This window comes from Macaca nemestrina, chromosome 1 (assembly GCF_043159975.1).
Source record: "Macaca nemestrina isolate mMacNem1 chromosome 1, mMacNem.hap1, whole genome shotgun sequence".
NCBI classification, from domain to species: Eukaryota; Metazoa; Chordata; class Mammalia; order Primates; family Cercopithecidae; genus Macaca; species Macaca nemestrina.
The window spans coordinates 118454121-118467836 of NC_092125.1; the positions used below are offsets into that span (position 1 = coordinate 118454121).

Sequence of the window (13716 nt, forward strand, 5' to 3'; positions counted from 1 at the left end):
CAACCTCCACCTCCCAGGTACAAGCAATTCTCCCTCAGCCTCCCAAGTAGCTGGGATTACAGGCATGTGCCATCATGCTCAGCTGATTTTTGTATTTTTAGTAGAGATGGGGTATCACCATATTGGCCAGACTGGTCTCAGACTCCTGACCTCAGGTGATCTACCCACCTTGGCCTCCCAAAGTGCTGGGATTACAGGTGTGAGCCACCATGCCCAGACATTTTAAATGTTACGTTGCTGACTATCTGGATTTAGTTGTCTTCATGTAAAAATTATTGAATTTTGTTTTTGTGCATACTTAAATTTCATAAGAATCAACTTCATCCTTGTTAGGGTGGCTCTAAGATAGTCTTTACTCTAGGGTTAATTTCATCCTACTGGTAAATCATGACCTCTTGTTTCTCTACTGAATTACCTGGGCGTTCAATGAGGTTGCTCCTCTCTTGTTGGACTTTGAAGGTTTCCCAGAGCTGGGTGAACCCCGGGTTAGCTTAAAAATCCCCCATAGTTTTTCTTTCTCCACTAGTTGTTCATTGTCTAACCTCATGTAGTATTACCCTATGCATTAACAGCTTAGTATTCAACCAAAGATTCAAGGGGACTCTATGTAGATTTCTGGAACTTTTTCTCTATGTTGCTCTCTTTTCTGATACTGTGCCCTGAAAATTCTGTTTGCCTCAGCCTCTCCATATTCCAATCTTGTTATCCTCAACTCAGTAAGGTTGCCATGTCTATTTGTGTTCCCCTTCCTGACCCTACTTTCTGGAGTCTCCAGGGAGAAAGCTGGGCCATCATAGAACCTGCCTCATTTTTCTCTCTTCTTTCAGGGATCATAATCCTAAGCTGTCTGTTATCCAGTATCTGAAAGCACTTATTTTATATATTTTTCTGGTTTTATAGTTATTAATGTGGGAAAGGCAAGCCTAGTTCAGCTACTCCATCATGGCCAGAAGTGAAGTTTTCCTGGTCCCTTTCATCATTTTTCTTCTTCTTTTTTTTTTGACAGAATCTTGCTCTGTCGCCAGGCTGGAGTGAAGTGGCATAATCTCGGCTCATTGCAGCCTCTACCTCCTGGGTTCAAGCGATTCTCCTGCCTCAGCCTCCCGAGTAGCTGGGATGACAGGTGCGTGCCACCACGCCCAGCTAATTTTTTATATTTTTAGTAGAGATGGAGTTTCACCGTGTTGGCCAGGTAGGTCTCGTTCTCTTGACCTTGTGATCCACCTGCCTCAGCCTCCCAAAGTGCTGGGATTACAGGCGTGAGCCACTGCACCCAGCCAGTTTTGTTTTTAATTGAGGTAAAATTCACTATTTTTACAGTGTACCCCTCAATTATTTTGTAAATCAGGTTTTAGAATGTTCCAAATTCTTCCAAGTTATTTTTCCAGATGCTTATATCTAATCAAATAAAATATTTTAAAAGATTTGGAGTGAGAAACTTGCCCTATCCAAGACTTGAATTAGTAAAATAGAGCATCAGTATCCTCTTTCCCAAAGATAATTTAATTTACTTGAGTGAATTCAGATTGGTTTCTCTTAATATGTTAAAAACACAAAATTCTATATATGATAGGTTATGTTATAAATTGTATTTTAAGCTGATAAACTACAGTTGATATATTTCTTGGATGAAAATAAATACACAGAAGAGCAATAGAAAATAAAAAGAAAGGGACATGATTAAGAGTCATCTCAAAGTATGCTGTTTGAATAGGCTTCTAAAAATCATGCTTGGCCGGGCGCAGTGGCTCACGCTTGTAATCCCAGCACTTTGGGAGGCTGAGGCAGCTGGATCACCTGAGGTCAGGAGTTCGAGACCAGCCTGGCCAACATGGTGAAACCCCGTCTCTGCTAAAAATATAAAAAACTAGCTGGGTGCGGTGATGGGCACCTGTAATCCCAGCTACTCAGGAGGCTGAGGCAGGAGAATTGTTTGAACCCGGGAGGCAGAGGTTGCAGTGAGCCGAGGTTGCACCATTGCACTCCAGCCTGGGCAACAAGAGCAAAACTTCATCTCATAAAAGAAAAAAATCATGCGTGAGTTTTTATGTTTATACTTCTATTGTTCAGGTAAGGAACTGAATGACTGCTGTTGTTTCTTTTGTTGAAATTGCCCATTGTGGTTGTGTGTGTTCTGCCTTCTCTTTTTGTGAGTCCCATCTGACTTCAGTAGTTTTTAATAGCTGGAAAAGTCTCCGACTCATTTTGTGCTATTAAAAGAAAAGACAAAATGATTCTTAAAATTGTTGAAACTGTTAGATTTTCTCAACCTCTATTTCTGTTAGAACTGTTAAAGCAAACTTGAGAAAGCAGTCTCTAGGACAAGTATGCAAATAAGTTGACTTTCGAAAGTTTTCAAAAGACAAATCTTGGGAGAGATCTAGGATTTGAAAGTTGGGCCAGCACTTAGGAGTTAGGATGTCCACCAGTAATGGAGGTTAAGGCAAGAAACTGGGAAGATGAGGAATGGGATGAGTAAGATCTCACAGGCTAGGAGAGCCATGGGAGAGGAGGCACTGAGAAGCAAGGTGGCTCAGAATATAATTAGGTTAAAGGGACAGATGTGAAGTTTCTGTAAGAAAACAACTGAGGTGAGCAATTCTTACTTTTGAATGGGACAAAATCACAACCTGTATGTGAAAATAGGCAAGCCACATTATAAAGCGTGTAAGTTAATTTGGCAAAAATTGGAACTGTTAATCAGCTCTAAGACAGATTTTCTGTGTTATCAGTACAGTCATAGATCTAGTTAAAATTCATTAAAGTGTTTTCATTTTTGAAATAGTTCATTTTTTGAAAGCTATAAGTATTAAAGCATACATTTAGGAGAAAGTAAATACCTACCTATTTTATGAGAGTCTTACCTGCCGTGCTACTCTGTTCAGCTGAAACACCATCAGTATACATCATTTATATTTGTGTGTGAATTCTGTAGATTTAGCCATGTTCCCAGTCATTTGACTTTTACCTTTTTTTTTTTTTCTTTTTATGAGTTGGGGTCTCGCTCCATCACCCAGGCTAGATCACAATGCTGTGATCATAACTCACTGCAGCTTCCAATATCTGGGCTTAAGCAGTCCTCCTGCCTCACCCTCCCACCCTGTAGCTGGGACTGCAGGTACATGCCACCATGCACAGCTAATTTTATTTATTTATTTATTTAGTAGAGATGAAGTCTCACTGTATTGCCCAGGCTGGTCGCAAACTCCTGGCCTCAAGTGATGCTCCTGCCTCAACATCCCAAAGTCCTGAGATGACAAGTGTGAGTGACCACACCCAGCCATGTTGCCAGTAATTTTCAAGTTAAAAATTGTTTTTAGCCCTGACAATTTTCATCTTTTTTTTTTCTCAATTTGAGCCATTCACACTTAAGACACATTAACCAGAGAAGAATAAAGAAAGGGTTAACAAGGACCACCAAAAACCTCTAGAAGCTTCCCCGGAGCTGGAGAAAAAAAGTCCTATCTTGTCTATAGTGAAGAAAACTTGAGTCTCAAAGACACCCTAAAATCCTAGGAATTCCCTATAAATATCGGAAGCAAGAAAAGAATTTTCAGTTTTAATAATCAACAGTAGCAGGTTAGATCTTTAAATTGTATGCATTTGTTTTTTATTAAGAGTTCTGTGCAACAGTTGTGGTGTTTTGGGCTTTGGGTATAGTTATTATTTTTTCATCCACATGAGGTTAATTTCTTAAAGTTGTTTGGAAGTTTTGTTTTTTGTTTTTTTTTTTTTGCATCAGACTGTCACCAAAGTTTATTTGCTGGCAAAGCTGGTTTTCCCACAGATTTGTAGGTAGGAATGGTTTAAATGAAAGTTGATGGAAGTCTTAGTTAGCAGTTGCTCTGCCAAGAATAACATTTTTGTGTGCTTTCTGTATGTGACAGTTTTGGTCAGCTGTACTGACAGAGCTGGGCTAAGATATTTTCCTGCCTGTTAATCAAGGCCACACAGACAAAGCTCAAGGAAGGATGATCCCTGCCTCAGGAAGTTTTGAATCAACTGCTATTTTTAACAAGTATACAGTAGAACTTGAGATCAAGTCTTTACTCAGTTGGTAGGAAAAGTTTTCCACTGAAACTTCCATATGAGGAAATGGTTTATGGGCCTGAATGAAGCCTCTGTGTGAAAGGAAGGAATGTGACAGTGGCTGTGAGTATTTGTGTTGATTTGGGTCAAGGGTGTGGTAGCATAGATGTAGGAAGTCCAGTCATCAAAATAGGTTATTACATTTTAAAGCAACTGATAGTTAATGGGCACTTTGAGTTGTCTTTAGTGTATATGGAATCCTGTGCTGCTAATAGTAAAGTTGAAATAGGCTATATGATGGGCTGATAGTATTAATCAACGTAGGACAGGAGGAGGAAGTTGGCTATTGGTGTGTTTCCATGCTAACTGGCTCTTGCTGTGGACATACATAAATTTTGGGGGGTTTTTGAGATGTAATTCTGTGTGTATATATGCTCCTTATGATACTCCATTGCTCCTTGTTTCATTAAGAGAAGGTTTCATAAAGAATTAATGTATGCCTAGGTGCAGTGCCTCATGCCTGTGATCCCAGCACTTTGGGAGGCCAAGGGGGTAGATTGCTTGAACTCAGGAAGTTCAAAACTAGCCTGGGCAATATGGAGAAACTCCGTCTATACAAAAAATACAAAAACTTAGTCAGGTGTGGTGTCACGTAACTGTAGTCACAGCTACTCAGTAGGCAGAGGTGGAAGAATCACTTGAACCCAGGAGGCAGAGGTTGCAGTGAGCCAAGATCACCATCACTGTACTCCAGCCTGGGTGACAGAGCAAGACTCTGTCTAAAAAAAAAAAAAAGAATTAATTTATTACAAAATAATATTGTATACTACTTTGTATAATTTTTTCTAAAACCTCATTCTACCTAACTTTAGGAAATTAAATATGGCAGAACATTAAAGCTGACAATTTGAAAAATACCACAAATAATGTTTTGTTAGTATTATTATCTCACCATCTTAGGAGTGCCTTTATGTAGTTGAATCACTTAATAGATGACAGGTATGTTTTTACATGTGCAATGTATATGAATTATGTAGGGATAGGTGGGCAGTGTTTCAGTGGAGTTTTAAATTAGGAAATTATAAAATGTGTTAACATATTTTTGTGTCATTTTCACAGGATTATTCAAGATCAGGTTGTAGCCATTTTCAACAAGGATCACTGATCAAAATTGTTCTTTTTACAAAGAGATTTACAAGTTAAACATGAAGGGAAAATACTGGAATCATTTGGATTCTGACAGGATAAAAAATACAATATTTCACATTTACTTGTAATGGAACCTTTGTAAGATTAATCACTTGTCATTCACCCAGTTGGGAACATGGATGTTGGTTTTTCTCGTACTGCTGTTCAGACACTGTCAAGAAGCCACTGCAAAAATATCAAACAAAAAATTTCTCAATGGGAAGGAAGGGCTAATATATCTAATCCAGAAAAGTGGCGTCCAAAGGACTTTGGAGTGAGATATAACTGTCACCAAGCGATCCTTCCTAAGAAAAATCCTATAGCTGAGAGAAAGAGCAAAAACTTGGATGTAACCAGCTGTGAGAATGTAGGTCTAGATATAAATGAAGATACCAAAAGCCATGATCAAAGTGAGAATGAAAATAAGAAACAGGAATATGATGATACACACTTCTTTAAAAATGAATCAGAATCCAACTGGGTATGTTCTCGGGTCAAAGAAATTGAAAGCTGTAAAGAAGATGTCTTAGATCCAGAGACTTCATTACCTCCAGGAAACTTCTATACCTCACAAATACTGTGGAAGAAAATAGAAGCACTTCCCCCAGATAAACTCTTAAATTTGGCTTTAGAACATTGTGACTCTTCAGAAAAAGAACTGAACTTCAGAGTTCTGGATAGTTCATATGGAATAACCAAGAGCTTAGAAAATATTTACTCTGAGCCTGAGGGGCAAGAATGTGGACCTTCCATAAATCCTTTGCCAAAACCTCGTAGGACATTCAGATATTTATCCGAATCCGGTGTTATGCCGTATAAAGAAAGAAACTGTGACAAAAAATACTGTGAAAATAATTCTTGTGCACAATCTTCTTTGGCCTCTTCTCAGGAACCCGAACCAAAGAAATATGGTGGAAAAATAAGAGGAAGATCTAAAAGGTATGTTTTTATCCTACAGATAAAGACTTGTAGGTATTTTCCTTACAGGATTATTGAGCTTCTTTTTCCTTTTCAAACCAGTTTCCATTTCCCAGCTTAGGTGGTGGCCCTGATTTGAACATGCAGGTGTTGATTAATGTGGAAGGAAAATAAGAGAAAAAAGTAGAAATGTAGTAATGTCTAAGATAATCTACTGACATAAGAGCATTGGAACACCTTCCATTTTATTAATATATCTTTAAGAATCTGGGCCAGCGCCGGGCATGGTAGCTCACTCCTGTAATTCCAGCACTTTGGGAGGCTGAGGCTGGCAGATCACTTGAGGTCAGGAGTTCAAGACCAGCCTGGCCAACATGGTGAAACCCTGTCTCTACTAAAAATACAAAATTAGCTGGGCGTGGTGGTGTGCACCTGTAGTCCCAGCTACACAGGAGGCTGAGGCAGAAGAAACACTTGAACCTGGAAGGCTGAGCTTGCAGTGAGCTGAGATCGTGCCACTGCACTCCAGCCTGGGTGACAGAGCAAGACTCAGTCTCAAAAAAACAAAAAACAAAATTAATCTATAGGTGCTGGGTGTGCTGGCTCAATCTCAGCAGTTTGGGTGGCTGGGGCAGGAGGATCACCTGAGGCCAGGAGTTCAAGACCAGCCAAACACTAGACAGTGCAACATAGTGAGACCCTGTCTCTATAGAAAAAAAAGAGAAAAAATTAGCCAGGTGTGGTGATGTGTTCCTGTCGTCCTACCTACTTGGGAGTATTACTTGAACCCAAGAGCTCAGGCTACAGTGAGCTGTGATCACTTCACTGCACTCCAACCTGGGCAGCAGAATGAGACCCTGCTTCTAAAATAAAATAAAATAAAAATTAAATTAAATTAAATTAAAAAATTCTGTAGGGAAGCAGTAACATTCTTCCACTTCATTTAGGGCATGCTGGCCTCAGCCCTACTTTTCCTTACTAAGTGAACTTAATAAAGGAACCCAATGTAGAACATAAATATGATTGGCTGCAATCATCCAGTTTTCTCATGGTGTTTATAAGGCACAGCCTACTTCATTATTCTTGGATCTCTGATAAAACACCTTTGTAATTTTGCATACAAGTTCTGTACTTATTTATTTCTGTCTCCCATACCAATTTAAAGAAGATTAGAATTTTCTGTAATCGTAGCACTTTGGGAGGCTGAGGCAGGCAGATCACCTGAGGTCAGGAGTTCAAGACCAGCCTGGTGGTCATGGTGAAACCTCGTCTCTACTAAAAATACAAAAAAGAGCTGGTCATGGTGGCATGCACCTGTAATCCCAGGCGTAACATCCCTACAGCAATGTAGAATCACTTGAACCTGGGAGGCAGAGGTTTCAGTGAGCCAAGATTGTGCCACTGCACTGTAGCTCGGGCAACAGACTAAGATTCTGTCTCAAAAAATAACATTAATAAAACAATCAAATAAATAAATAAAAATTTTAAAAAATAAAGAGAGTTTTGAAAGATATAACTTTAAAATATATCTATTTTCTTAAGGAAATCCTTTGAATTTGAGGATATTCAGCACTTTCGAAATCGGAACACACAGACGATTCATGAAGAACTTGGAAAAAATTCTGGGTCAGCACTTTATTACACACAGTCTGAGGACAATATCTATGAAGATATCATATGTAGGTGTTGACAACTTTGCAATTAAATTTGATGATTATGTATTTGGTGAAGCCTTTAATTGTAGGATGGTATTTTCTTCTATAATCAAGCATATATTGCCCTAGGTTTTTCTCTTTAGCATGGAAACCTTTGGTGTATAAATTATTTTATTCTGTAATGAATTTTACAACTAATGTGATAGACTGCTCAGCTCATAAGTAGATTTTTATAATATAGCATTTTGAGAATTCTTTTGGCTCTGTTGGACACATAAGTGGCTTTATAAGCTTAAAGTGCTTTAACCCACATCCCTACAGCAATGTCGAATAAGAAAGCTGAACATAGTTAGCTTTTTCTTTCTTTTGCTAGCTGTGGTTATCTTTGCATTTAGTTATGTTCATGTAAGCATTTTTTAAAATTATTTTTTAAGATCCCACCAAAGAAAATCCATATGAAGATATTCCAGTGCAGCCTTTACCTATGTGGAGATCCCCTTCAGCATGGAAGCTACCACCCGCTAAAAGTGCTTTTAAAGCGCCCAAGGTATAACCAGATAATTAATTGAAGAAAACATTAGAATCTTATTCATGGTATCTACAAAAAGATTAAGGGTGTTTAACTGGGGCCAGAACTAAGAGGCACTGAAATGTAAGGTTTAATGTTGGTGGTGGTTTTTTTGTTTTGTTTTGTTTTGTTTTTGGGGTAGCATACAGCTTTTTTTTTTTTTTTTTTTTTTTTTTTTTTTTTGGTGGTTGTTTTAACACCTCAAAAATAATTGAATATATATGCCTTTAGACAGCCATGAACTTTTCAGTTCACTTTAGTTCCCACTTTCCCTATTAATCTACGTCAACCTATGACCATTAAATTACCTTCCTAGTCCCTGAAAGCATGCAAGACGCCTAGAAGCAAAGGCTCCCTAGAGTTCATAAAAACTGTGAGCCATTGTTTTCTGGGAATTTGATTACCCTGTAGTGGAACTTTGGATTAGAAACCTGAGAAACTTCTTTATAAATGGTGAGAAAGAAATTATGTTATCTTCATTTGAAATGATTTTAAATGAAATACAGGATAAATGCATTTCTGGAATAGCTTTGACTTTGTATGATAACACAGGGATTAACTAGATGATGCTGGCCAGGCGCAGTGGCTCACACCTATAATCCCAGAACTTTGGGAGGCCGAGGTGGGAGGAATGCTTGAGCCCAGGAGTTTGAGACCAGCCTGGGCAACCTGGTAAAACCCCATCTTTACAAAAAAAAAAAAAAAATTAGCCAGATGTGGTGACACGTGCCTGTAGTCCCAGCTGTTCAAGGGGCTGAGGTGGGGGGATCGCTTGAGCTCAGAGGTTGAGGCTGCAATGAGCCATGATCATGCCACTGAGTTCCAGCCTGGGTGACAGAGCAAGACCCCATCTCAAACAAACAAACAAACAACAACAACAGAACTAGGTGATCTTACCAGTACATCTTATCCTGTTTTAGCTCCCTCCCAAACCTCAATTCCTTCACCGGAAGACTATGGAAGTAAAGAACTCACAAGCTTATTTGCGGTCAAAGCTCACAAAAGATACCACTTTGCCGGTAACTTTAACGGAATGGAAGCTTTTCCGAGCTGGTGAAGTTGCAAACAGGAAAATGAAAAATCTTCCAAGGGTAAAGACTCCAGTGCTTTCATTCTTTGACTCTTACTTCAGCATTTCCATGAATGAGAATAAGTAAACTGTAGACTGGAATGAATAATAGGTTAGAACTGACCTACTGGGATTAGAAGACTTGGAAGGCAGCGTTACATTTTAAATTTTTGCTCATGCTAGAAAAGTGCATGAATGGCTTTTGCCAGAGTTTCATTATGGATTTGTAAAATTGATTTAGATGGGGACTTCACTTCAGTTACTTTAGCTCTCATTAAAATCATCTGCCTATTTCAAGGAAGCACCAGAATCTTATATAAAAGGGCGTTCTCTCAGGATGGCTTCAGTGTTGTTCTAATTCACTCATTCATATCATTGCCAAAGTGAGTTCAGTTTTGTGCTTGAGTTTACAGATTTTCAGTAACGAAAAAGTATATGCCATTTATTTGGGGCAAAAATTTCCAAAGAAAAAAACAAATCTATTACTTGGGAATAGAAATTATCAGCAATCATAATACGTAAATGACTTCTCCCTCAAGGGAGAAAAGGCGGTAAGTCTGTACATCATCTCTACTAGAAGCATTGCAACCAAAATGAAGAAATTGAGATTACTTGCAGATAGACATATATTTTTTTTTTCTTACATGTTTACTTATTTTGTAGAGACAGAGTCTCGCTATATTACCCAGGCTGGTCTTGAACTCCTGGCCTTAAGCGATCCTCTTGCCTTGACCCCCCAGAGTTCTGGAACTGCAGGTGTGAGCCACTACACCTGACTGATAGACATTTTCTTTTAGGAGAAATACTTAAGGAATTATATGAAAAATTTTTAAACTTTCTCTGTTACTTTGTTCTGCTGTAATGCAGGGTGTTATCAGGATTGTCAAAATACTATGCAAATATTCTGCTGTAATGAAGAAATCAGATCACTTAAATATTATTCCTTCTTTAATCCCATCTGAATTAGCTATATGTGTTCATTTAACATGTAATTTTTTTTTTTTTTGAGATGGAGTCTTGCTCTGTTGCCCAGGCTGGAGTGCAGTGGTGCAATCTCAGCTCACTGCAAGCTCCACCTCCTGGGTTCATGCCATTCTCCTGCCTCAACCTCCTGAGTAGCTGGGACTACAGACGCCCGCCACCATGCCTGGCTAACTTTTTTGTATTTTTAGTAGAGACGGGATTTCACTGTGTTAGCCAGGGTGGTCTCGATCTCCTGACCTCGTGATCCACCCACCTCGGCCTCCCAAAGTGCTGGGATTACAGGCTTGAGCCACTGCGCCCGGCCTAACGTGTACTTTTTGTACCTGATTTTAACATTAAACAAAAGTCACATCTATTTCTTGGGTTAGCAACTGTTGATTGATTCCTTGGGAAATATTCTATTCCACAGTTTAATTCTTATGATCAGTTTTCTGCCCCTTCCTCTTTACTATGTGAAAAGTTAAAGACATAGAGGTTTTTTAAAGCTAAACTGGGCGGGCATAGTGGCTCACGCCTGTAATGCCAGCACTTTGGGAGGCCGAGGCGGGCGGATCATGAGGTCAGGAGATCGAGACCATCCTGGTTAACACGGTGAAACCCCTTCTCTACTAAAAAATACAAAAAATTAGCTGGGCATGGTGGCAGGTGCCTGTACTCCCAGCTACTTGGGAGGCTGAGGCAGGAGAATGGCATGAACCTGGGAGGCGGAGCTTGCAGTGAGCTGAGATCACACCACTGCACTCCAGCCTGGGCAACAGAGCAAGACTCTGTCTCAAAAAAAAAAAAAAAAAGAGCTAAACTGATCTTTCTTAGTGAAAAAAAAAAAAAACATTAACTGTTTATCTTTCTGTGTATGATGAAGAATATTTTTTTAAAAAGAGGCTTAAAGAACTGCCAGGCATCTTGCAGTAGCTCCGTCCTCCGGTAGATCATGTTGGCACGACAAAGCAGCCTCCCACATGGTCAAGAAACGACAAATTGTGTGTTCATAGGGAGAAGAATGCAAACACCTTAAGGGACTGCGTTTAAGATGTGGTTCTTATAATGGCATTAACAAATATTTAGGAATCATGGATTATAGAGTTTAATGAGACCCAGGGAGGCTTTATAGCACTTCTGATTTCATGCCTCAATATTTTATGTATTATGGATCTCAAGTACTCAAAGCTTTTTCTGTATCTGATGATAGGTGATATGATCTAACTTTTCCCTTTCTAATATTTTTCTGAAGGTTTTTGGAGATGTGAGGAGAAAAAAATCATTATGAATTTTTAATTGTCAGGCAGGAACAAGCCATGACAGCATTTCTACCCATGACCCTCCTTGGATTAAATCTTGTTAGGATGTCCCTTATGCAATACAAAGTTTGGCTTTGGAGTATCTTGTAGAACAACATTCCATAAGAAAGTCCATTTTCATTTATTTCCCCTTTAAGGCCTCCAGCTGTCCCTGGAAGGGAAACTGCCTCACAGTTTCACCTCACTGATCTAGTCCATTTGCCTCTTCCCCACTCTTCCGTTCCTTCCCTGCTGTGGAATCCTGTGTCGGATTGTTTGCTAGAGTACATTTCCTACTGCCTTTATTGTTTGTGTTGTGTGTACAGCAGTATGATTTCCATCATTTCTTAGGAAGAATATTCTACAGTATTTCTTGCAACTAGGAGGCTCTTCTTCCTAGCTCATGACAGAAATTTAAATTTATCACTTTATCGCATAGTTTTAGAACAGTTCTCTTTCCTTTATACTTGAATATACTTTTGATTCTACTTTTCAAATGCAAATTAACAATTATGCTATTTTGGGTCATTATGTAACCCAAATATATATTTATTTCCATACATCTTTCCTATAGCTCTTAGTACTTTTTAATTTTAGATTCTCTTATTTGTTTTCTGTAATGGTGATATTTAAGAACATTGGCAATTTTTCACTTGCGTTGCAGCAATAAAAATCTTTAAGAGCACAAACTCATCCAAAAATGTGGTAATAATCTGTGTATCGGAAGCATGTGTTTCTTACATGGTTTTTTGGGGGTGGGTGGTTGGCAGGGGACGGTGGTTTGCACTGGACTGATTCACTGCCTGTTGATTGCCAGGATGGCTAGAGAAACAAGGACAAAAGAGAATACAAGAGCATTTTTCTCGGGGAACTTTATTGGTTGTTATCATATATAATGTTCCTAACAATTGTAATTCTGGGCATTAAGTATGTTAAATCAGGATTGATACTTAAGAAAAGCTTGGAATTTTAAGAAAAAAAGAGAAATATTTATAGAAAAACTAATCAATTCCTCCTTTTAAAAGTACCTGTTGATCAGCTCTGAATCTCCTCTTTTTTACCACATTCTGTGTGTGTCTCCTGTCTCTCTTACACACACATATCTCTCCCAGCAGCAAAGAAAACTTTCTAATGAGTAATACTTATGAAATGGAGAGAAGCAATTATATAACAATTTAAAAATAAATGGTCTGGATTTTACTTGCTTGAGAAATAGATTGATGAGTGGAAGAAAAAACATAGTTTTTGTATTTCAGTATATTTGGGTCTCGTGATTTTATGACATATTTCTGAAATAAATAGTAATGTTAGTACTCTTAGAATATTCCCTTTGACAAAAGCTTTCTAAGTATGTTTATCCGCTCCTTGGGAAGAATTTCTGGGAGCAGAAATAACTATGCCTCATCTTGCCTTTTAGATAAATGAGTGTTCCACTTCCTACTCCAGGCAAGTGACAACTTGAGTTTAATAGTAGAGGCTTGATCACTATACAAAGGGCAATAGCCACATTTCCTGCATGTTGTGACATGGAGTGACAAGGAATCTAAAAGCCTGTGCTGGGTTCATACGACATCCTTTCCCATTTTCCTTCCCCATGTTATGTGGACTTGGTATTAGAACAACATATCATCTAATTAAAGGTCATCATTTTAAATCCAAAATTCAAAAAGGTAAAGGTTTCTATTTATAAAATAGGTCTTTTCTCTGAATAAGAATCCTTAATAGGTTAATATCATCAAACTGTGAAACTTTTGGGTGTTGGTCTTAATTTGTATTTTTCTGGTCTTTTTTCAGCTTGTATTGAAAATAGATGACATATTTGAATCTAAAAGAGGGAAGAAGAAGGTAAAGTTACATTCTTACACTGGAAAGGAATTACCTCCAACAAAAGGTAAGAATTGTTTTCTGTTTCAGCTATCCTGTAGCTGTCAGGATATAAGAGGAGAATCACCATATAACTTAATGTTTGATATGTATTAAAAATTTTGGCTTAACTTTCCTGTTATCCCACTTAAGCATAAACTTCTT

At 38.4% G+C, this 13716-nt stretch overlaps 1 protein-coding gene across 4 annotated transcripts in view; it reads left to right on the forward strand.

The window, feature by feature from the left end:
* The window catches only part of LOC105479150 (DENN domain containing 2C), an 88544-nt gene that overhangs the window by 40255 nt on the left and 34573 nt on the right, over positions 1-13716 (forward strand). For 3 of the 4 annotated variants that reach the window (XM_011736987.3, XM_011736988.2, XM_011736990.2), the window contains 5 exons: positions 5149-6156; positions 7678-7814; positions 8225-8337; positions 9279-9449; positions 13483-13579. In XM_011736987.3, the coding sequence (XP_011735289.2) occupies positions 5354-6156; positions 7678-7814; positions 8225-8337; positions 9279-9449; positions 13483-13579 (1321 nt within the window). In that variant the 5' untranslated portion in view covers positions 5149-5353. Of the gene's footprint in view, positions 1-3162; positions 4153-5148; positions 6157-7677; positions 7815-8224; positions 8338-9278; positions 9450-13482; positions 13580-13716 lie in introns of those variants that run through there. The other variant, XM_011736989.2, reaches the window with a different exon arrangement.